This window comes from Corapipo altera, unplaced genomic scaffold, assembly GCF_003945725.1.
Source record: "Corapipo altera isolate COAL_440 unplaced genomic scaffold, ASM394572v1 46, whole genome shotgun sequence".
NCBI lineage: Eukaryota > Metazoa > Chordata > Aves > Passeriformes > Pipridae > Corapipo > Corapipo altera.
The window spans coordinates 7,838,008-7,863,025 of record NW_020884883.1 but is presented as its reverse complement, the minus strand read 5'-3'; the positions used below and the strand labels follow the sequence as shown (position 1 = coordinate 7,863,025).

The 25,018-nt window shown below is 36.5% G+C and overlaps 1 protein-coding gene across 4 annotated transcripts in view; it reads left to right on the top strand.

Moving 5' to 3' along the window:
- The window catches only part of KIDINS220 (kinase D interacting substrate 220), a 77,212-nt gene that overhangs the window by 25,175 nt on the left and 27,019 nt on the right, over positions 1–25,018 (top strand). For all 4 annotated transcript variants that reach the window (XM_027640957.1, XM_027640960.1, XM_027640959.1 and 1 more), the window contains exons 12-22: positions 376–553; positions 1,063–1,227; positions 3,111–3,290; positions 3,657–3,822; positions 4,717–4,868; positions 7,222–7,511; positions 9,734–9,874; positions 10,509–10,752; positions 10,921–11,009; positions 11,963–12,107; positions 13,700–13,862. In XM_027640957.1, coding sequence (XP_027496758.1) covers positions 376–553; positions 1,063–1,227; positions 3,111–3,290; positions 3,657–3,822; positions 4,717–4,868; positions 7,222–7,511; positions 9,734–9,874; positions 10,509–10,752; positions 10,921–11,009; positions 11,963–12,107; positions 13,700–13,862 — 1,913 coding nt within the window. The remainder of the gene's footprint in view (positions 1–375; positions 554–1,062; positions 1,228–3,110; positions 3,291–3,656; positions 3,823–4,716; positions 4,869–7,221; positions 7,512–9,733; positions 9,875–10,508; positions 10,753–10,920; positions 11,010–11,962; positions 12,108–13,699; positions 13,863–25,018) is intronic.

The window sequence follows — 25,018 nt, the reverse complement described above, 5'->3', positions numbered from 1 at the left end:
TTCTAACAAGCATTATTTCTTGTTCTGAACAAGTCTCTGAATTTCCCAGTAGACACTTGTTTCTAAATAGAGACTAGTTTTCATGAACCTTAAGATATTTTGGTGAACCTTAAGATACATTAATATAAGCATTTAAAAAAGTAGAAAGTATCTTAGATTTAGCATTCTAAGAACTGCTTTTTCATGTGTCTTTTCTGAAACATTTGTAATGCTTTTTTGAGGGGAAGAATGTTTGCTGTAAGACATTGATGCTTTTGAGTGCTTTAAGATGTATTTCAAGGAAATAATACATCTGAAATGATGTGGACCATATGGTCTGTCAATAATCTTGTCAATAATCATGTTAGATATTACTAGTTTTTCACTTAATTGCAGAAAGGAGATACTCCACTTCATATTGCTATTCGTGGAAGAAGCCGTAAACTTGCTGAATTACTCTTAAGAAATCCGAAAGATGGTCGGTTGCTGTATAGACCCAACAAAACAGGAGAAACACCTTATAATATTGACTGTAGCCACCAGAAGAGTATTTTAACACAGATATTTGGTGCCAGTAAGTATAAGCATTTGGTTTTTTTAATCACTCATATATTGAGAATCCAGTTTATTCAATTCTCTATTCAAAAGTGGAAACATATTTTTTAATGTTGCAACTAATGGGAACACTTTAAAATAATCAGTTGGCAAAAAAATTCTACATTCTGAAAGCCTAACAAAGGTCAAACATGCCTTTTATTTTTGATTTTTGACACGAGATACTTTGCAACTTCTGTTGATCACTTTGTTTTTATTTGGATCTTGCTTGTGTAGGAATTACTTTCTTTGACTGTCTGTGATTTTGGATTTTGAGTCTTGTAAGCTTTAACAGTCGTGATAATTATGTAACTTATGTGAATGATTTAAAATTCCTATGAACAGGAATGAACCAATAATAACAGCTGTTATATGGGAGGAGTATATATACAGATATGGGTGAACCTGTTGTGACTTTATGTCTGAAAATTGTCATATTGAAAGAGCTTTCTTAAAGCAAAGTTGTGTAATATAGTGTTTGTATTGCAGGACACTTGTCTCCCACGGAATCTGATGGTGACATGCTGGGTTATGATCTGTACAGCAGTGCTCTGGCTGATATTCTGAGTGAACCAACCATGCAGCCACCTATCTGTGTAGGCTTATATGCACAGTGGGGAAGTGGAAAATCATTCCTGCTCAAGAAACTGGAAGGTAAAACTTGATTTAGCCTTTTTTGTAGGTTCCAATCTATCTATAGAAAGCATTACATGGGAATAGTTAGTTTTTGCGAGAAGTGTTGGTCTATGTAATGTTATATCTGGTCTCTGTTTCTGTGATGAAAGGATTTAAATTCTGCTGTGGTTAGTTCTTCCACAGACTGCTTTGTTCATTTATACAATGTCAAGACAGTCTTTTAAGTGTTGCTATCTATTGCCCTGTGAGTTTCCTGCAGCAGTGAATCTATCCTTTAAGTATAACTGAAAGTCTGACTGCCAAAATATGCCTTGCAGGGCCTGTTTGAGTGTCAAATCAGATTCAGGCCTCTTCTGCTAGGGTATTTATTTGTTGTGCAACCTATGTGCCTTTTTTTTGAGTTTAAACAATTTCAGGCTATTAATATTTTATTCTCTGTAGCATAATTGCTTTGCATCTAGTTTTCTTCCCCTTTCCTCTTATTTACTTGAAGCTTCTTGAACTATCTGAAATGACAGAGGGAAGCAAATACAGTGTAAGAAGTGAGTCAATATTTTCCCCAGTGGAAATAGGCAACTTATTTACAGTTTTAGCTTTTTCTAACAAAGGATGCTTTTCTGAGATGTTTCAATGTAGAATCATAGAATCAGCTGGGTTGGAAGGGACCTCTGAGATCATCAAGTCCAACCCTTGATCCGCTACCGCTGCGGTTACCAGACCATGGCACTGAGTGCCACACCCAGTCTCGTCTTAAAAACCTCCAGGGACAGAGAATCCACCACTTCCCTGGGCAGCCCATTCCAATGCCTGATTACCCTCTCTGTAAAGAATTTCTTCCTGATATCCAACCTAAACCTCCCCTGGCAGAGTTTAAGACCGTACCCTCTTGTCTTACTGATAGCTGGCTGGGAGAAGAGACCAACCCCCACCTGGCTACAACCTCCTTTCAGGGAGTTGTAGAGAGCAATGAGGTCTCCCCTGAGCCTCCTCTTCTCCACTGAACAATCCCAGTTCCCTCAGCCTCTCCTCATAGCACTGGTGTTTGAGTCCCTTCACCAGCCTTGTTGCTCTTCTCTGCACCTGCTCCAGCACCTCAATATCCTTCCTGAACTGAGGGGCCCAGAACTAGACACAGTAATTCAGAATACCTTTACCTGTCTTGTTGTTTCTTATTTTCTGTGATTTCTTTGTTTTTAGAAACTTCTATATTAGCCAAAATGGGGGCTCTGCATTCATTCTGTTTGCCTCATCCCCCGTGTTATAAACAGAAAACATGTTGATTTTGACTGTGATGTTTAGTGCAGGTGAGCTCTTACATGTTTAAAACACTTTTTCAGTGTTTTCTTCCTCTTCCTCATTCATGTTTTTATTCTGGATTGTGTATCTGATGTTTCTTATTCAGTAGAACCTAAATAAGTTTCTTCATGAATTTCTGCGTTACTAAATAGGAATCGCCAAACAGAAATAAATGCTGAAGCCTTCAACTGTACTGTTATATCTGACTATTTGAGGAATGTAGTCCATGTTTCAATGGTGGAGATTTTGGAGGTTGGGTGGGTTTTTTTGACAGATGTGGTGGATTTATTTTTCTTGGTGTCAGAAAATGTGTTTTACACTTTTGGAATAGGATAGGAAATGACATGACTTTCAATATGCTTTTAAAAGTAGAAAATCTGCAGCAAAGAGTGCGAGTATTGTGTATTTAAAGGTTTTCATTCATTGCATGGATAAAAATTTTGGGTTTTACACTAATGTGTGAAGAAGAATTTAAGCATCCATTGTCTTTCTTTGGGTCAGTAATAGGGGTAAGTTATACAATCTACTGAAAAAGTGTTTCTTTTCAAATATGATCCGTTCTAGAGTTATTTCACATGTTAACTGGTCTTTGTCTTTTGTTTTAGATGAAATGAAGACTTTTGCAGGACAGCAGATTGAACCTCTGTTTCAGTTCTCCTGGCTTATTGTATTCCTCACACTTCTGCTGTGTGGAGGTCTGGGTTTATTGCTTGCTTTCACAGTGGATGCAAAGCTTGGAATAGCAGTGTCACTCAGCTTATTAGCAGTTCTTTACATTTTCTTTAGTAAGTATTTTATATGAAGTTTGTGAAGATTTTTAACTATTTTTTGAATTAAATATTGTTTTGTAGATCTGCTTTGTGATTCAGAAAAAAAATTACTAACTGGTTTTGTAGAAAATAAGACCCCTTTGGACCCTTTCCTTGTGTTTTGCATATAATTTGTGAGAAGGCATTCTGGAAAACAAAGAAGAATTTTGAATGGTAATTTCATTGTGTTAAGCTTACCATTCTTATTTTTAGCCATAACTGCTAAAAGTCGTTAACCTTTTTTACAGAACTCCATGCTTCATGTGTTCAAACTTCATGGTTCTTTCAACTGTGAATGTTGACTGAAATGAAGCCATAACATCTTAATTTTTAATATTTTAGCTGTAATTTACTTTGGTGGCCGAAGAGAAGGAGAGAGATGGAACTGGGCCTGGGTGTTAAGTACAAGGTTGGCAAGACATGTTGGATATTTAGAGTTGCTTCTCAAACTCATGTTTGTGAACCCACCAGAATTACCAGAGCAAACCACTAAAGCTTTACCTGTCAGGTTAGTTATTTCATTTCTTTACTCATGAATGACTCATTCAGGTTCACTCTGATACTCCTCAAACTGTGTATTTTAATGTGCATGTTTATCTTCATATGAGAAGCTGTTGAGATTCATGTTTGAAAAACAGTAGCCCTAGAAGATCATGAAGTTAAACTTTTCAATGTGAAGAAGATAGTAGTGTTTTCAAGAAAAACAATCTGCTTATGTTGATGAAAGTTACTGCTTTTTGGAATTAGGGGTTTTGACTACCAGACTAATAAAAATTTGTACCAGACAAAATAAGAATTTTCTGATATATTATGTTTAATGCTTGTTTTACTGATTGCTTCTGTTAAGGTCTTTCTTTTTTTTTTGTCTTTTTTTTTTCTGTAAGTAGAGCATCAGACTGCTCTAGTTTACCTGAAAGCAAGAAAATTAATGCCATGTGTTTTATCATTTCATTTACTTCTTGTTTAGAAACTTCTGTTTTAGCCTCCTGGTGCTTCTATGTGATCTTGTGCTTCTGAAATTTTTTTTAATCCTCTATAAATATTTAAAAATAGATGAGAATGCAATTTTAAAAATACTTGTCAATATTATATTTTGGCATCATAAAGATATTTTTATGTTTTTACTGTCATCTGAGGTGCCATTAGTGATGTGATCATTTTTATCTTCTTAAGAAATCAAGTTTTAGAATAGGAAGTGGGGCAAAGAAGAAGTTGATAAATGGAGAAGAAACATTTAAATTCCATGTAGAGTTTTTAAAAAATTAAATATTCAAGTATTTTACATTTTGTACCACTTGAAAAAAACTTCTGGTTGCAGAGATGCAGCAAGATTTTTTTTTGGTTGCCAGAAAATACTGTAAGCTTTCTAAAGTATACAAAATACATGTGTTTTCTCTTTCAGATTTTTGTTTACCGACTACAATAGACTGTCCAGTGTAGGTGGAGAAACTTCATTGGCTGAGATGATTGCTACCCTCTCTGATGCATGTGAAAGGGAATTTGGTTTCTTAGCAACAAGGCTATTTCGAGTTTTCAAGACAGAAGATACACAAGGTTTTTTTTACCTGAATGACATTTCCGATTATTCCATTTCAGTGCACTGTTACCAGGGGTTCTGTTTTTTGCTTTATAAGCTCTTTTTAGAAATTGTTGTAGCCATGCAGAAATTTTTGGAGAGAAAAATGCCCCATTTTCTCTGCTAATCTTGATTTTATTGATATAATAAAGGAATATCTTCTATGAAGTATTGTTTTTAGAAGTGCCTATGGAAATGTATATTCGCATTACATCCTTGTAGATGTAGCATATTTCCATAGCAATTAAGTCATTGTGTCTGAGTCAGGTAAAGGGAAAAGTATGCTTTTGTATATTGCTAAGAGAAGTTTGTTTAGTTTATTAGATTTTAATTTAGAGCTTTTATGAGTGACCACTACTTATTCTTGGAAATAATAAATGTGTAGACTATGTTGATCCAAAGATATGAATTGCTGTCATCAGTTGTGGTAAGATGGGAAGAAATATTCCTGCTTGATCCAAATGGAACAAACTTTTTTCTGTCCCATATGTAGATTTCTGGGAAAAAAAATAGGCAGAGTGATATTGTGAAGAAAGAGTTTCTAGATGGTAACTTTCAATTAATTGAGGACTTATTTGTACTTTGAGTTCAGTTTCAGTCAGTTATTTCTTGTTTAATTTTGCCCTTGTCCACAAATTGAGGACTCTGTTAGATGCTGTCTCCTCTCACAAAGTGAATTAGACTCTTCTGTCTTGCAGAGGGTGGAAAAAACATACTATGTTTGCTATGCTCAGCTATGTGCTGAACACAACTTACTCTTCGTTGTTCTTTCTGAAATTAACTGCATGTTCTTTATGAAAGGGATGTGTGCAATTTTTCACCCTTTTTTTCCATGTTAGGCATTCTGCAGTTCTTCTCCTTAACCTCAGTGAAACAGCTTTCATGATGTTGTGATTTCTCCCAAAGTTGTCTTGGGAATGGCACCATAGTGCTGGCTTCTTGTGATTAAGTGCAGTAATCATGTCTTCCCTTTCATTTTTAATCTTATGTTTCTCTTGCATTCCTTGGCTCTGTTGCCTTTCCATGTTATTTCTAATTACTTAATTGATTTTTAAAATTTATTTTATCTATTTGGTGATTTTGCACATCATCTCCTTTTCTCTCGTTGTTTTCAGGTGCAGGGTCATACGTTTATTGTCTCTAGATGTTCATAGAAATTCCATGTAGGCTTATTTTTAGTCTTTTATATCTTAAATTTTTGTTACATCTGTAAACTCACAGACAAGCCTGTTCAATTGTCATTTCATTGTTGATTCCTGTGTGTCTCTCTAATCCAAGTCTGCCTCTTTCTAGCAAGAGGAAGGTTTCATTCCTGCTTCAGTATGTCTAGAACTGAATATAATTATAACTGAGCTGTTATTCTTTATTTCTTACCCCTCACTCCTGTCATTATGCGTTTCTGTTTCTTTGTCCTGCAGCACAATCCTGTGTGTCACATATGTGAGTGATGTGAAAGACCTTTCCAACTCATGCCCCAGTGCAGAGTATCATACATAGACCATGTATAAACCTTGGATACTCTTTCCATGTAGCATATTTGGAATTTGATTTTTCCATTTCAGTTCAAATGCTGGTTTTTAGCTGTCAGCATTTTGCTTCAGATCATTCTGTGGTCTGTTCTTTGTTGTCAACAACTGTGTACAGAAGGTAACAATCTTCTAGGTGTGTACACCACTGGATGTGTACAGGCCCTAAAGGCAGAGGCTGCTGCTTTGGAAAATGCTGTTTCTTTGATAATGATTTAGCTGTGCTAAGCTCCAACTGCAGTATTTCTTTGTCTCTTCCTTATCAATCCACTTGAAGTCAGGAGTTCTGTGTTCTCTTCTGAGGCCCTGTCCAAACCATACATCCTCCCGTTTGTGTATGTTTTGGTGTGCAAGAAGGGATGGTCTCAGGCTGCAGCTTGCAATTTTGTTTTAGTTCTCCAATGGCACCATTACTATTAGATTATGTAAGTACCAGGTTCCAGTTTAAAACTGAGTAGGTACTGTACTGTACAGGATTTATTTATGTAAATACACTTTCCAGAGAGATGCCACAAAAGGAGTGATAACACTGATATGAAATCTATTTAATGATTGTCATTTCCATCCATTCTGGGTTTCCTGAAACAATGGAAATAAACTGAAGATTAAAGGAATATCTCTGCTTCATAATTTCCAAGAATTGTGGCTAATAGTAGATAATTTTTTTCCATAGGTTTGTGGCTGGGTGGTAATACTGCAGTAAGCTTTTGCAAGTTAGTGTTTTATGAGAAGTATGCAAGTTAATTTTGTACTCAACTGTCACTGTGCTGTATATTCATTCTAACAGCAAATACTTGCTTCCTAGGTAAAAAGAAATGGAAGAAGACTTGCTGCCTCCCATCCTTTGTGATTTTCCTGTTTATCTTGTCTTGCGTTGTTTCTGCGATTGCCCTGCTGGCGATTTTTAATGTGGAGTCAGCCAACATGACAGTGAATGTTATTCTTATAACAGTGACCTGTATTGTTGGTTTGGCCTTTTTCTTGAATTGCCGCACGTGGTGGCAAGTGATGGATTCAGTTTTGAATTCTCAGAGAAAGCGCCTTCACAATGCTGCCTCCAAGCTTCACAAGTTGAAAAGCGAGGGGTTCATGAAGGTAAGCATTTATGTGAATTGACCAGTAAAATAATTGAAACAAACCCCCAAACATGGAGCATTCTTAAGATGGAGTACCATTTATTTAATGGGACCAAGTCTCACAACTGGAGAGTGAGACTTGGTGAGTTTTTACTGATGGGAACACTTCTGTGCCAGTGGTAATTGTGCTTAGTGTATGAGACCTGCCTGCTCAATCAAGAGTGTTAAATTTGGATTAAGTTTTCGGTTTTCTGATTTTCTTTTTGCTTGGAGGAAGGTACTAGGAAAACAATTGTTCTAAACTATTAGTATTTAGTAAGAGTTTACTCTAGGTCATAAGACTAGAAAGAATAACTTTGTGAATCTTCTACAGGTGAAAAACCAAGCCCAACTTTGTCTGTCTGCAAGACATCTTTATTAAGAAAGGAATTTTAGCACTGAAAGAACATTCCAAGACAGTCCACGTATTAAATGAAAAATTGTAGAAAAGACTGTTGTTTACTGGGTTATGTCTATAAACTGATAAAAACTATACCCATCAGGCTGTCATCAAATCTCCTGTATGCTCCTATTTGAAAGTAAAATTTAGCATCGTGGTGGTTACCTCTGTAGATTACAGCTAATATATTGTATTACAATATGTTGTGCGAATATTTTTCATTGATGATAAAGCAATTTGAGTTGAAAGGGGCCTTTTAAAGGTCAAGTAGTCCAATTTCGCTTCAACAAGCAGGGACATCTTCAATGAGATCAGGTTGCTTGGACCTTGAATGTTTCCAAGGATGGGGCATCCACAACTTCTCTGGGACCTGTGCCAGAGTTTTACCACCCTCATAATAAAACAACTTCCTTATATCTAATCTAAATCGACCTTCCTTCAGTTTTCAAAACCATTTCCCATTGTCCTCTTGCAACAGGCCCTGCCAAAATGTTTGTCCTCATCTTTCTTATAGGCCCTCTTTAGGTACTGGAAGGCCACAATAAAGGTTTCCACAGAGTCTTTTCCAGGCTGAACAGTACCAATTTTCTCAGCCTTTCCTCATAGGTGAAGTGCTCAAGCCCTGTAATCATTTTTGTGGCTTCCTCTGAACTCGCTCCAATACATTGATGTCCTTCCTGTGCTGAGGACCCCAGAGCTGGTTGTAGCACTCCAGGTGGGGTCTCACCAGAGTGGAGTAGAATGGCAGAATCACCTCCCTGGACCTACTGGCCATACTGCCATAAGACTTCAAGAGTGCTCCAGTGCTCCAGCAGAGAGGGCCCTCACTAGCAGTGCATCCCACTAACCTTGGCATGTCATCACACAGCTTGTCGTGGGCAAGCCTGATATTATGCCCCTCCCCTGTCGTGTCTAGTTTAAGGCTCTGTGAATTAGCCCTGCTCGCTTCTGGGCAAAGACTCTCCCGTTTTGAGAAGGGTGAATCCTGCCTGATGCCAGCCTGCCTGGTGCTGTGTTTTTGCAGCACAGAAAACCTTATCTGTATTGGTACTGTGTTTCTTGACAGTTGTTTTTTGAGTGGTATTTATCTGACATAACTTCAGCCTTTTAGGAATTAAGTTCACCCTTTGCCGTCAAAGAAGAAAAATGGGTATTTCCAGAGAGTTGTTCATCTGTTTTATGTTGTCTTAATGTGCACATTCAAGATGAATCTAGTGATGAATAAGTCAGATTCTAATGTCTACCTGTTAATTGGTGAAATTAGGGCAGGCAGATTCCACCTTTGTTTCTCTCTTAAGGGTGGGTGTTAAATGTGCAACAATGTTGAAAAGCTTAACAAATTGCATTGCATATCTTGAATAGGAATGACTGAGCATTAGAGTAATAGCATAATGTGCTTGGCTGGAAGGCAGATGGAAAATTTTAGTGTACATTTTATGCCAAGCAATTTTTGAGGACTAGCTGAAGCTACAAATACTTTTTAATTTACTTTTGAAATACTGTTTTACAGTATGTGAATATTAGTTTCTTAAATAACATTGTAATGGAATTTAAATAAGGATAGTTTGTTACTTCACAGTGAAATATGTGTTTAAGCTGTACATTTTTTTCCAAATAAGAAATTAGAATGTTGGAAGTGACATCTTAGGACCTTTCACTTTGAGTATTTGAAAGTTTATTCTTCTAATCTTATTGAAGCATTTTTGGGAGAAGTAGCAATCTGCAAAAAGAATTATATATATTTTTATGAGTTTAAAGTATTATAGAGATGTCTTTTTCTTCTTTGCTTTTCCTTTTTATAGGTTTTGAAATGTGAAGTGGAACTGATGGCCAGAATGGCAAAAACCATTGACAGCTTCACTCAGAACCAGACGAGGCTTGTTGTAATTATTGATGGATTGGATGCTTGTGAACAGGACAAAGTTTTACAGATGCTTGATACTGTGAGTTGGGTCATTTTTTAAAGATAATCTCTGGATCATATGAATGATCTCTTCCATAGATGAGCTTGTATATGTGCAGTTATTGTGTATTTTCTGTAAAAGGAAGGCAATGTTTTAGTAGGTTTATGTGTGTACATTGTGCCACTTTGTGTACACTGGCATAAATGTAATGCTAAGAGTGGTGGGTTTGAAAAGTTGACAATTAAATCACGTTAGTACTTTTGAAAAGTTTTGAAATAATCGGTTGTAAACTATTGAAAGTATTTATCCTGTTGAAACAAACTTGCAATGTTTGGAGGGTTTTTCGTATTTACCCTTGAAGTCCATTAGATGAAAAATGCTTAGATGCTCAGTATTTGTGGGGGCTGGGACATGATACCTCTGCATGATACCTCTTTGGTGATGACTTCCACTGTAACTACTACGGCTAAATTGTCAAATATGCTTATTTCAAATTGTGGATAAGTTCCTAACATTAGGTATCTCGTATTGAAGAAGGTGACATCTCTATACATCTCTTGGCCTCTCAGGTTTATAACTTGAACAGAATGGATATAAAATATTGAATCAGATGTTCAAAAGATCCGCAGTTACAGTTAATTATTGTTAAGCTGTAATATTTACTTTTTTACAGGTGCGAGTCTTGTTTTCAAAAGGCCCATTTATTGCTATTTTTGCAAGTGACCCACACATTATTATAAAGGCTATTAACCAGAATCTCAACAGTGTTCTCCGTGATTCAAACATAAATGGACATGATTACATGCGAAACATAGTCCATTTGCCTGTTTTTCTGAATAGCCGAGGGCTTAGTAATGCAAAAAAACTGATGGTGGCTTCAACAACCAATGGGGACATTCCTTATACAGATAATGCAGGTAAGGTTATGCAAAAGGATGATATAAGAGTTACAAACCCAATGATCCAAGAATCTGGGGTTTGGAACAAACTGTTAAAATAATTGACAGGTCATTAGTGTTATTTTTATGGATCAGTCAAATGTATACGAATGGAGAAAATGCTCACCTGTTCTTTCCCTTCCATAGGATTGCATGAAGAGGTTGACAGGAGAGTTTCTCAGAACAGTCTTGGAGACATGACCAAACTTGGTAGCAAAACTGCTCTCAATAGGCGGGTGAGAAAGATTTTTAGACTACATAGAGATATTGGTAAAACCTTTTTTCTTTTCTTTTTTTTTCCTTTCACATTTTCAATGATACCAACGTGAAAGACTTACCAAACCGTTCTTATGAAACTTCTATAAATGATCCATGTAGGAAAAGGACATTCTTAAATTAGTTGACTGATGTTTTGTCAAAGAGGAAGAAGCATGCTTGCTCACCAAAGTGTTCATTTCCACAAAAATTCAACTCTCTGTGAATGCTGAGATGATACAGCAAATCTGGTAGTAGCTATGATCTATGTATGTATGTATATTTTGGATATTTTTTGTGTAAGCCTGGTATCACTTCATTGCAGGATGTTGCAACAAGGGGCAGTAATTGTGGAATTTCAAATAATAAGTATTAGATTTGTACTGCAACATGTCCACCATGCTTTTTTCCTGCTTTCTGCTCTGTTTTTGCATCTTTGCATAAAATCAGAAGGTGGTTGAATAAAAGGGATCTCCAAAATTGTGAAAAAAACCCAAAAAAACTTAGAGTCTGAGGATTCTGAGGTTTTTGAGCTTCCATAGGCAGAGACTTGTGGAATTACGTAGCAGAGGAACCTGATAGTCACTTTAATTTTAAAATGCAGTTAGTTTAGAGGAACAGTAGGAAAAGATGATGGCAATACTGAAATTAGTAAACTTTTTACAGAATAGTTCTGTGTCAATCTATTTTACCCTCTCAGAATTGATGTGGAAGTAAAATGTGTAACTTACCACTTCTTGGCTTCTGTGGAAATCATGTTCAGCTGTTACACAGCTGAATCAGAATTAAGTTCTGATAAATACATTTGATATTTCATGTCAGCCTCACGGACACAAAAACTCTGACTTTATAATCAAGTAAAACTGAAGTATTTCAAATACACAAAAAGTTTTGATACCACTCAATATTCTTTGCTTTTTTGTGTCATTATCAGGATACTTACCGAAGACGCCAGATGCAGCGTACCATTACCCGCCAGATGTCTTTTGATTTGACCAAGCTGTTGGTTACAGAGGATTGGTTCAGTGATATCAGCCCCCAGACCATGAGAAGATTGCTAAATATTGTTTCAGTGACAGGTAAGTGTGACATGGTTGTGTACAGTGAACCAGTGTTGTGTTTTGGCTACTTGTAGTTACACTCAGACTTCTTAGTGTGTGAACTAAATCTAACAAGTCAGTCCACGTGTTGATTTTGAAAATCTTCCTGAAGCAAACTCTTCTAGAGTGTGAGAAAAGCTTGTAGACCATTCTGTGTCTATGAAGAACTTACATAATATTGACTTCAGTTGGGAGGAAAATGATTCTAGTCTACATTTTTAGAAAGTTTTGTATTTTAAAATTTTGAAGTGGGATAAGAAAAATACATTTTTCATTTTCATAACACTTTGGTGTGAACAAAGCTTGTAGTGATGATATCTGAAAAGGTAAGCTGTGAGGGAAAACCAGGTATGTATCCTGTTCATTTTTGCTATGGATATTTGGAGTAATTTTTCTCTAAATGATTGTGTGGGGCTGATGAAAGCATTTTTGGACCTGTTTTTCTTCAACAAAATACAATCAGGACTTGTATTTCCTAAACTTCTCTGAGGTTTAGAAACTGGAAATAACTGGAAAAGGATTTATGGAGGTTTAATAAAATCATGTTTCATGTAGAAAGTGAATAGGGAATGATTATTTACTGTCTTTTCTATTACAGACACTAAAAGGCATTGAGTAGCCCTACAGCTAACTGGTTCAGAAAAAACACATTGAGTTACTTTTTGCACTGTTTATAGTTAAGAGCATAAATCTGCAACAGATCTAAAATTCTGAGCTAATCTTTTAAATAAGTGTGCATTCTCCTGGCTTTGTCATTGCAATTTGTAGTATGAAATGTCTTGTTTTGACAAATTATAGTACAGATATAAAACTATAACAAAATCACAAACTGTTAATTGTAAAATTAAATGAAAAAGAAACTTTGCAAGAACACTTTTAATGCAGTATAATCTGTGGTTACACAGGATGATTTCATGAACAGCTTCATGAGCAGAGCCTTCAGGCTGTAAGTTACGTGTCATTACCAGTATTGATAAAGCAGTTCTAGAAAATTTGCTAAACTTCAAATGCATAAACTGTAGCCTTAACTTTTTCTGAGTTTTTTTAAATAACCTTTTTTGTAATTTATACCTTACCTTATTAATATAAAACAGTCCTTTCTTTGTAGCTCTGAATTTTACTGTATTGGCTATTGAAGTTGGCAGTTGTATGCTTAACTTGTTTTGACCACATTTCGTATGTGAGTGCATAGAAAATCTGTCAGAGTATTCCCATGAATTTCTGTGTTTAGATTGAGAAATTAATGCTGTGTGAAATTCCTTATTGAGTTTTGTTGAAGTAAGTTAAACTTCACCTGTAACAGGATGATGGTAATTAGTGTTTAAGTTGATGGTTTTGGAGAGTCTCATATTCTGACCAGTATTTGCAGGAATTTTTATTAGGCTGTAAAATTATATTTTTAGATGTGACTTGAGATGATTTTGAATTTGCTGAGCTAAAAATATAATAGCAGAAAGTTCACAGATCAGATTAAAGTACTTACATAACTGTTACTTTGAGGAAAAAAGAGGTGTCTTTCAAAAGGGAAAAAAATCCCCTGTGTTTTCTTCCCTCCTTCCCTGTTTTATTAGGTCGTTTATTGAGAGCTAATCAGATCACATTCAATTGGGATAGACTGGCTAGTTGGATCAATCTCACAGAGCAATGGCCATACAGAACATCATGGCTCATCCTGCATCTTGAAGAGACTGAAGGTGTTCCAGATCAGCTGACTTTAAAAACTATCTATGAGAGGTAGGCATTATTCTGGTAATAGTATGCACTTTCAGTGATTAAAATAGTGATCATTATTAATGATGATTAGAATAACATGGCTTTCAAACAGCTGTCACGTTGTAATCTAAAATTTCCACAATCTTACTCTCTTCTGCTAACTTCTGAAATCTAGGTGGCTTTCATTGCTGTTGAATGCACCATATATGAATGAATACTTTGTATTTAAAACAAAGAGAACTGTACTGGAATTCTTTCACAGGTAGCTAGCTGTGCTTCTGTCTCTTGATATCAAAATTTTCATCTTTACCTTGGCCAAGCTAGAAGTTGGGTTTTTTTTCCTGTTGTTAATCTGAAGTAAGTTCTGCAGAAACTGCCCTTACTGATCAAAATCTCTGAAGGTTTCATGCAAGTGTGCCTGGAGCTATGGCAGTGCCATATGCTGCAGTTAAGGAGTGGAAAAATGAAGCATGACTTTCTCCATTTCTGGTACAAGTTGCAATCCAACAGAGCTGTCTAGGTATTGCAACTGAGAACAAGTGGTCCCTGTATTGCCAACGAGTACAGGATACATGTGTGCTTGTGTGAAGGTACTTTGTGGGTTGTGACCTGATGACAGTGGGAGGAATGGAAGAAAAGAATGCGACTGAGAGTTGGGCCAATAGGAGAAAAACAGAATCTGAGAATGAAAGTCAGAAGAAAGAAGGGTAAGAAATAATTGAGATCAGAGGAAAAGAACAACTGAGGTAAAGAGGGAAGACTGTGACTGATTGAACAAGTTACCAGAAAATCAAGAGACTTTGCAGGGTCCAGGGGAATGAACTTTGAGAGAAAATTTTGGAAGCGTGCCCTGCACTGGAAGTTAAGGAGTAGGAGAAGATGAACTGGATGAGGGTCTGGGGTGAGCTGGAAATGGTTAAAGTATTGAGAATGGAATTAGGATTGGATGGCAAAAATGACTGAATGAGTTGTATTAGGAAAGGAAAGTTGAAGTGAGGTTAAGATCTGGACACAGCCCAGAAGGTAAGACAAGAGTGGACTCGACGTGATGAGGCTAAAGATTGAAGACAGACTAAGAGGGCAGGTAGTAGACTGGAGTATCTTCTAGCTGGGAGATTGTTTCTGAAATACCACATTTCAGAGGCAAATAAGGCAAACGCTTTCCTCTAGAGAATGGATCCAGTTTCTGGATTTTGCATTTCCTCTGTGAGTGTAATGTACCTGTGAAACCAAATATGAAGTAATGGGAACCCGTCTTTCCATTGTGGGTTCACACGACTGGTGTTGCAAACATTTACATGATTGACTAAGTACAGTAATTCAGAATCATCAGGGATCCCCTCTCCTGTCTTGCTTTTCATTCTTCTCTTTATTTAGAGAATAAACATGCTGTGTGGCATGTTTCATGATTTTATATTTTTATATCCAACAAACTTATTACAGCTTTTTGATTATTAGCATCTACAGTAATAAATCACTTTAAAATGATTAAAGTCCAAAGCTGTCTTCAAGACATAACAATGTTTGTTTTCTGATAAACCAAAGGAGATATTAGAGACCTACTTTGTAGTCATAAATGAGTACTAATAAATCCAATATTAACTGATGTTAAATCTGTAGTAAACGAACATGAAGAAAAGGAAAGGACAGTCACAACTGAATGTGAATGACTTATTTGGGTTCTGTATTGTTTGTTGTTAGTACAGGCCCTTGAGCTGTTGATACTGGGTGCCAGCTGGGGCGTATCATGGTTTATTAGTTCAGGTGTGCAGGATGTTCAACACTCTGGCTATGTTGTTGTGCCTCTTGCTGTGCAGGTTGTGTTTGGAAGTAATACAGCCACTTGAGTAGACTGACAGGTCATAACTGACAGTTATAAGTGTATAGATAATTTTTAGTATATAAAACTAGAATACATAATGTGAAGAAACAGTGAAGAACCCTGTACCATATGTTGGAAAAGGGAAGGTGGTGATCTTCTAAGTAAAGCTGTTTGTATTCTACCTAGAATGCCAGGAAAACAAGGAAAAAGAAAATAGGACCAATATTGTGAATTCTCTCTTTAGCAAAAAATACCAGCAGGATTATTTGATATTAAAATGATAAAGCTACAAGACCTACTTTCTTGGACTACTTAACAGTTAAAAAAAAAGTTTCCTAATAATAATGTTGCTGTGTGCTCAGGAGGAGAATTGATGTCTCAGCCACTTCTATTTAACCTGTGTAAGGAACTAAAGATATAACTCTACTATTGACAAAGCTGAGATATCATCTGTCTGGTGATTTGGGTGATCATCTTTACCGTATACTGAATATGAAAAGATCTGTGAACTGTGGAATTATCTAGAGCTCTAAAAATTATCCAAAATAATACTTTCTGTATCATTGTTACTGTTTTTATCTACAACTGTTTGAAGTGCCTTGGCTAAAATGTCTGTTTCCATATAATTTTAAAGTTAGTTCCTCTTTTAGAACTTCAGTTTCTGTTTTCTAACTTTTACTAGTTTATAGAGCAGTTTTCCCATTTGGAGTCTCATGAATAGATACCAGATTTTGATAATTCTGCAGCTTGTTCCTGTGCTGAGTTTGTGTTACTTCTTTCATGCCTTTTCATCTGCAAGGTTTTTGTTTTTTTCTAATATTTTGATACTTTAGAGCAGGAGCAAGAGTGTAATTTTCCTAAAACTGAATAGTTTGTATTAAACTACTTTTTATTGTGACAATACAAAGTCTTTGGTTTTGCCACTTCAGCGTCTCCCTTGGATGAAAGTAATCTTGTAGGTTTTGTGTTAAGTGTAGGAGTTTCACACTTGATCGCATTCTCTGTATACGGAAAATGCTTTGATATTATGGTTGCTTTTCCAGCATTTAAAATATCCTGTGTTAAAAAGCTTTTGAATCACCAGTGTTACCTTGCCGTGAGAACTGCTGACTGTATGGGGCCGAGGGTTAGCGCAGTGGGCTGGTCTGTTACAGCTCCCTTGGGCTGAAGAGTTACAGTAGATAATTCATGTGTGCCCTGAGGGTATGACTGACAGGCGGTAACGAACCCCGCGTTGTGTCCCTGCTGTGTCCCGGGTTGTGCCCGGCTCCCCTCCCAGCGCCGCTGCCTCGGTCGGAGCTGCGGCCGAGCGGGGCGCGTTCCCCGCCTGCGGCGCGGGGCGGTGCCGGCAGGTGGCGCTGGCGGAGCGCCCGCCGAGCCCCGGCCCCGCCGCTCCCGGCCCGCTCCGCGCATCCCGCGCTCCCCTTCAGCTCCAGAATTTAGTTTTGCAGACTGTATTTGCAAACCGTAATAAAGGAGAGGGCCATTTTCTGTCGCATCTCAGTGCTAGCTGTTGTAGTTGCAAAGAATGCAATAGGAAAACTAAACTAAGACAACTGAAAGCTGCTCTACAACTGTTTGTCAGAGTTTGTGCGATGCTGGACTAGTCACCTGTATAGTACGTTTCGCTTGGACAGTACTTGTGCCTCTGTGGGGAGATGGCATACAACGTATGGTTCTGTAGGCTGATATTAAGTGCTCAGGGTTTGGAGCTATTTCTGGAGCTACTGGGAGCTCTGCTTTCAGTTGGTGGAGTACTCTGAAAAAAATGGATATCTCAGTTTGGTAACTAACCACATACTATATCTCAGTGCTTCAATTTGTCTTTAAGGAAAAAGCTAACTAATATATTCTTATTGTGAGAAATTGTTGGGGAAAATAAATTTATGGTTTTCTGGAGATGCTGTGAAGAATGTGAATATTGATGAGTATGAAAACAGTTCTGTCAGGAGAAGTGTATCTTCACTGTATCATACTATGCAGACGTGGAAAAACCTACTGAATGTTACACTGGCAACTTTTCCCCTGGGTTTTTAAAAAATATAAAAAAGACTACCAAAACAATACCCCAAAGAAAATTAGACTTGGATTTTTGGCACAGGCATACCTTTATGAATCTTTTTGAATTGGAGTCACTTCTCTTATACTAACAGGTAGAATGTTACTATGCTGTAATTCTTTCATAGAGGGGAACAATCCCATGCTTTGTATCTGTGACAAATTTTGAAATTAAAACAATGTTGAATCTGCATTGTTGGCTTTCAGTCTGTATTCTCAAAAAGAATACCTTTACTCTTTTTACTTCCTTAAGCGAGCTTGCCATGTTGTCTCACTTCTATCCTCCCACCTCTAGCTTTTCTCTCTCTCTGCTGGTCTGGATCTTTCCTTGATCTAGTTTTTCAGCTGGTACACTTGTTAGTACCAGTATTTATTCCTCTGGGTTTATCTGTTGCCTTTTCAAGTCATCTCTCATCATTAGGATTTTCATATAGTCTCTTCCTTACCAGGTTAAGCTCTAAATTCTGAGTTCGTCTATTGTGTTCTCCTTCCCCTTTTGTGTTTAGGTTCCCTTGTGGTCGAGCCCACTATTGTCATTATCAACTTCTCCATCCTGGTCTGGTTTAATTATCTTTGCCATTTTATTTACAGTTGTGACATATAATTAATATTCCTCTACGTTTATGTTGTGCTCCTCTGTGTTGCTGTACAGAGTCTTCCTAATGTCAGTTAAACCAAAGCGGTCTGCAGAAGTTGCAAAAGGCAAATTTTTAGAACTCTGAAGTGGAATAAAATAATGGGCTTTCTGCAAATGACTTTATAAGAGAATTAAGTTGTCAGATTAAAGCAAGTTTCTGTTGAAAGTGTGCAACTGAGATTTCTCAAACTTGTAAATTAGCCAGCCATGGGAATGTGCTCTCTTGTGAAGACAAATGAAACATCCATTACACCAGAATAAATGACAGTACCTGATATAAATAAATTATATCCTGGGAAAAATCTCTGTGGCTTTTGTAGAAGGAAGATATGTTTCAAGAAACTGAATTCTCAACAGTCAATGAACGTATGAAGAAAGCAATGAAATATTTTGAAATTTAAGAAATTTTAAGCAAGATCTTGATCTAAGAACATCTAAATGTATTAAGATTTAAGACAGTACTAGGTAAGATTGCCTCAGGAAAACAAAAGAAGGAAGCAAAAGATAGGAGTATGGGTCCTGTGAGAAACTTACAGGTAAGGTTTCCAAAGATAAGTCTTGTGTTCTTGGACATGCCTGTAAATGATCTGACAGAGGGGGGAGATACAGTGGGGGAGTATAATCAGGATGACTGTTTCACACAGAGTTGTGGAAGTAGTTATCAGTAAGTTGCAGATCAAAGTCATTGTTGATATAGGTATCATAACATACTGGAGAAAATACTCTCACCTGTAATTCTGCTAACGCAGTAAGGGGCTGTAAATCTGCACTGAGGAGAGGAATTCATGAATTGTTGCTGATTTCTCTGAAAAATATTCAGTGCCTCTCAACAGTCAGAAAATGAAACAGTCTTTAGGAGTTCCTAGCAAAGCAATGGAAAGAACGAATGTGTTGTATTATACAAATCTGTGATTTTTCTGAATTTCAAGCACCAGAGTTTCTAGTCATCACATTTTAAAAAGGTTGTACCAAAGTAGAAAAGATATTTAAGAGACTGAGGAAAGCTCTAGTCTCACATCAGATTTTGCTGTGAATATCATCACTGTCCTATTTCCTATGCAGTGACAAGTTCCCAGTTTTGCTTGAATACTTTCTCCTTTCTTCTCAAGTCTCCCTCAGTCTAAGACATTTGACTAATTCATTTCTTTTCCCCAAAAGCCTTAGATTTTCACTTCAGTTTGAGGCTCTGAGTTTTGGTCATCTTTGTTTCTTGATATTTTCTACTGCTTAAGGCTGAAGATGTCAGAGATTTGATACTGCCACCTTGTTGATTAAAAGCCATGCTATTAAAGGTGATTTTATGGGAAGGAATGTCTTTTCAGTCCCTTTCCATATTAAGTTGACTCACTAAGATAATCTGCTGAACACATTTTTGTCTCTTTGTATCCCTCTTATCATAGCAGAAATCAAATTCTGCAGTACTTTGTCAATTGAAAGATGTTCCTAGAAATCACTAAACTGATTCTGTAACCCTATTGCCTGTAGGCTTTTTTTACTTCTGAAATCTGGAGATGTTAGGGAGTGTTTCTGCATCTATGAGCTAACCAGTTCTCTTTAAATATGGCAGATTTACCAGTTGGTCACTTCTTAGGGCTGTTAGTAGCTGAACTGTAAGGTTTGTACAGCTGAAAGTGAAACCTCAGGCGCACTGTGCCTCTTGAGTTCAGGAATGCATTTCAGAATGTGACTGGCTAAATTCGTAAGCACTTGAAAGGCTATGGATGGGCTGAATTTTTACCCCTGAAGTTCCTGAAACATCAGTGGTTCTGCTAGTGTGAATGCCCAGAATTGCTATAGGTTACCTTGCATCCTAGAGCCTGTTCAGGCACAATGAGAGTCAGTAGCTGAAGCCCTTGAAAAGCCTGGGCAAATAAATGTGGTTTGAGCACATTTGCAGCAGGAGATAAAAATCAGATTCAGCATAAAGCACAGCAGCAAAGGCTACTTTAATTGGAAGGGAAGTGTGTTTAAATTAGTTAAACCAAGTGCTGAGGCAGGTTGTGTGGCAAATTGCAGAAACCTTCTGGTCCTGGTGAATATAATGTGTTGTCCAGGCAGACAAGGGCACTATAAGAAAGTTCCAGTTGGCCTTTGAAAAGAAAATGGCAAGGAACACACTGGAGGTTACCAGAGCAATTAAATGACCTACCTGTTATGGAAGGCCCCTTGGAAAGAAAAAAGTCAGTATGAAGTTGATAATAATCCATGAGAATTTTCTCGTGGTCATATGTGGGTATGAGACATAGGTAGAGCAGTCACCCAGGAATTAGGTAGATCTATGGTAATTATTGTCCTCTCTCTCATGGGTTTAGGATCTAGATTCTGTATCTTTCTGAATGTAATTCTAGCTATCACCTACTGAAACTGGTGATGAAATATAAGGCTGGTATAGCTAAGGAAATAGTCCTAAGAGAGACCATGATGCACTGTCTCACTCTTTAAAGATGCTGGGGAGGAGTGGATGCTTATCCCCAGAACTGAATTTATAGTTTGTTTAATGATGCATAATTCAGGTATTCACACAACCTTCTATTCAAATACTTCCTACTGGCTGCTTTTGATGTTAGTTTACTTGTTGGGCTTGATGTCACGAGCAGCAGTCCTTCCTGTCATCCTTTGCCCACGCTTTGACAAAACTGGGATATTAAGACAGGGCTTATCAATTCATTGTGAGGATATTGCAAATAGCTGCTGGTCCCTGAATTTCTGTGACTATTCTTACATATTTATTAAAAATATTAGAACAGAAGAGCTTGGCTCAGGATAGAAGAAACTCTCAAGAACCATCTGTTCAGATTAGGATCTCCACCCTTACTTAATCTCCTTGAAAATATGCCTTTTGGGAAGCTGAAGCAAACTATGAAAATCAAGAATCTCAACTTTTTGATTTTGAAAAAAAGAGAGAGATTTTCCAGAATGAGAAAATAGTTATACTTTTCTCAGAATTGTAACTAACCATTATTTAAAATTTAGCAACATATAATTCATCCATCACTTGGGCTTAAATTAACCTCTGAGATAAAGTCTTTGTGCACATATGTATGCATGCCTACCTATGATGGATGGCAAATTGGATGGCAATACGATGTGCCAAGGCAGAACATACCAAATTTAGAAGAATAGCATAGCAGCTTTTTTTTATTCAGGATTCTTTTTTTTTTGGGGGGGGGGGGGGGGGGGGGGGGGGGGGGGGGGTGGAAGAACTGAGGGATCTAAGTCAGCCATAGCTCATGTCTTAGTTTTTTTAATGCTTTTGCAACTCTTACACCATTCCAAGGGATAATTTATGGAAGACATCTGCTCTGTCTCCTTTATCAGTAATGGAAAGTATTGTTGTATTTTAGTTTCTTAAGTTCTAGTCCAGTTTCTGCACTGGTATATGATTTTTCTTGGGTTTTTTTCCAGTCTTTACTGAAGTTACCCCTTTTTGAAATCAGCCACAGAAAAAGTTATTTCTAGTAATGGTAACCAGAGAAATACTTAATTTCAGGTTACTAGATAACTCATCCTCTATTTTTCTTTTCTTCTTTTTTCCTCTTTTTTCTTTTTTCCTTCTTTCTTAAACTGGTAAAAACTAACTTAGTTATAGGTGAAACAGCACTTGATTACTGTAGATTGGGAGTTCTATAGCAGAGTTTCATTGGTGTTGTGTTTTACTGACAGGTTCAGATCTCTTGTGTGATACACCTGTGTGAATCAAATTAAGAAATCACTTAGGTTAAAACTGTTTCACATACAGTGGAATATTCCTACTTCATTGCTTACTGCTTCAATTTAAGAAAATATATTTACAATTTACTAGAAATACCACCAAGATATAAATGATATAAAATTATTTTATTAAAGAAATTGATTTCATAAAAAAAGTAGTATTCTGTAGCACTAGTAGTAAAATTTATTTTTCTCCATATAAAGGCTCATTTATTTTTATAGCAATTTGATGACACATCTGCTTGCTTTATTTAGCTGAAAAGAAAATGTTGGTTCTTGGTGTTTTGTAAAATTGCTTTGTTAAATTATTTTCGAAATCGCTCAACTTTTAACAAATGACATTTGATACTAACATTGGAAAGCAATTTCAACTAATTAAGTAGATCCTTCTATAAACCATTGGAACATTAAGATGACAAACTGTTCATTCAGGATTATTTTAATTGGTACAATTATTGTAATTTTGTTGCAATTATGTGTTGAGCTAAAAGCTTTTGTTTAAATCATTTGAGGGTTTTTTTGTTAATATACATAAGTAAGAAAAGAAGTAAAATAAAAACCAAAGATAAGCATTGTCTGTCTACTTTTTCATTACAGTGCCTTAGACAAGTATCTATTGAATTATTCTTTTAGAAAAGTGTGTTACATGTTTTCAGCACATCTCTGGCAATGTTAAAATTGAGCAAGATCATTTGAAATGTAACTTTTCTGGAAGGTTATTATGTTAATTCCAGTTTTGACACTGTTTAAATGCCTTTTAATAAAAAGGGTGAAATGAACTTTTGAGGGATTTGTGAGTTGCTTAATGCCTATTGATGTATTAATTTAAGAAGTGTAGCTATTTAGTGATTATAGAAATTAAAAATGAAAAAGCTATGAAAGGTGCCACATTCATCACTCTGATTATAATGTTCTCTGCAATCATCTTTGCCCAGACCAGGTTTAAATAAATCACTTCCTTTAAGCAGACAATTTAGTATTCTTGTGGACCTCACAGTGAGGCATTACTTCTAAAATATTTAACCTGCTTTTTGTTTTTCTGTTTCCTTTTATTGCCTCCTACTTAAAAAGCAGGGCACATGAAAGTTATTATGTTTCTTACTGTGCTAATAGTGTAGGCTCAGTGTTAAAAGTCAATGTACCGGTTGAGTAGTAGGTGGTTGATGCCCAAACTGTCTCCTAAATAGGTTTATATGAGGCAGGGCTAAAAGAAGTAAAGAAAGTACTAGAGGATATGACAAGTAGTCGTGGAAGTAGGACATGGAAGTTCAGATGAGAAGGTAGTAGGGAGAGAAAAAGGATTGGAACAAAAGCTGATAAAAACAAGAAAGGGGAATATTTTTACCTTTTTTTAATTTACCTGTGTAATATAAAATAATAAGTCGTATTTTAAAAATACTTTCCAGATAAGTTTAGATGCTACCAGAGTAGTTAATGTGCATTAAATGACATCTGTCAAAAATGTTCCTCTGTATATTTCAAATCCCTCCAAGCACCACTGATTGATACTTGTTTAAGGTAAAATACAGAAGGCTTAATTTTAACACCATTATGTCAGGGAAGAAAACTTTTATTTTAAACCTGTGTAAGTCAATTTCTGAGACTTCTTTACTTTTAGGGGAATCGATCAAGTTGGGAAATAAAAGAGAGGATGACCTTTTGTGCCTGCTGAATATTTTTGTCAAGCAGAAGGTTTATTCAAAACCTGATGACATGGGAAAACATTGTGAGGTGAGATGATTAGCTGGAAATGCAAGGGCAAGACAAGGAGTAGATCAGGTAATCCAAATGCTGTATAAAGGATGTAGTGTGCCTGTGGTTCTGTTTGACTTAGATCTCAGTTATTAACCTTAAAGTTAATGTAGTTTAGCCATTGTACTTTTTTGCCTTTCATTTCCGAATAGCATTTGTAACAGATTGACAGGTCAGTCTTTGACTTTGAGAAGTGGAACTCATGCTTCTGTGAGTGAAGTTTTTGCTGTGGATTTTTGGAGGAGGAGCGTTCTTTTGCCTGAGGTTTAACTGTATCCCATGGTGTAGCCCCAGAAAAGAGTCCTGTGCTGCAGACTGGGGTGAATCATGGCCATTTGTGATGCTAGAGGACCTGCAAATATTTGCTGGATTTCTGAATTCCTACAGGTGAAGGTACTGACTAAAAGAATCCCTGCATAAAGCCATATGGTAGCTTTGTAGCTGATGTTTAGTGATGAAAATACCAAAACCAGATTAAAACAATATTCTTGTAATTCACTTGTGTGAGTGATCTTGTTGGACTTGTCAGTTAGTGATACAAAATTACTTTTTTGGTTACAGACCAGCTTTGAGCAATCTCAGATTCTTCTGTGCTACTGTGTTTCACTGCTTTTCCATCTCTGTAATAAGTATAATAATTTTTTTTTAATTCTTTTGCCTTTTGTAATTCAAATAGCACTACAAAGCTGTGAATGAATCTGGGCATTTGTAACTTCATGAACACTTTTTTTAATTATAGAATGCCAGTGCAGGGTGTGTTCTGGAAAGTTGTATTAAAAATAGAGCTTTTTAATGTGGCTCAGTGACAGTGCGTGATACTGAATGTGGGAGATTAGTTTAGTAAATATCAATCTTTTAAGGATGAAATTGTTTTTTTCTCTCTGAAATGATTAAAAGCAACACTGAGGTGTTGCTTTATCTGCTGGTATTTGAATTGGATAGAGTCACTTCTGCAAAGCAAGCTTTCCTGAATACCTGTGGTAATAGGAGTTTTTAAATAGCTATTGCATCTGTTCACTGAAGTCTCTTCTGCTTAATATGCTCTGAGGGGGTTTGAATTTTTGTCTAGATAGATATATCAAACTATAACTTTCTCTTTTTTTGATCTTTATTAAGACAAAGCATTTATTCCCTTATGTTTTAGTATTGAGTGTGTTATGACTTTTTATTCCTGTCTTTATACCAGTGTGCTTATAA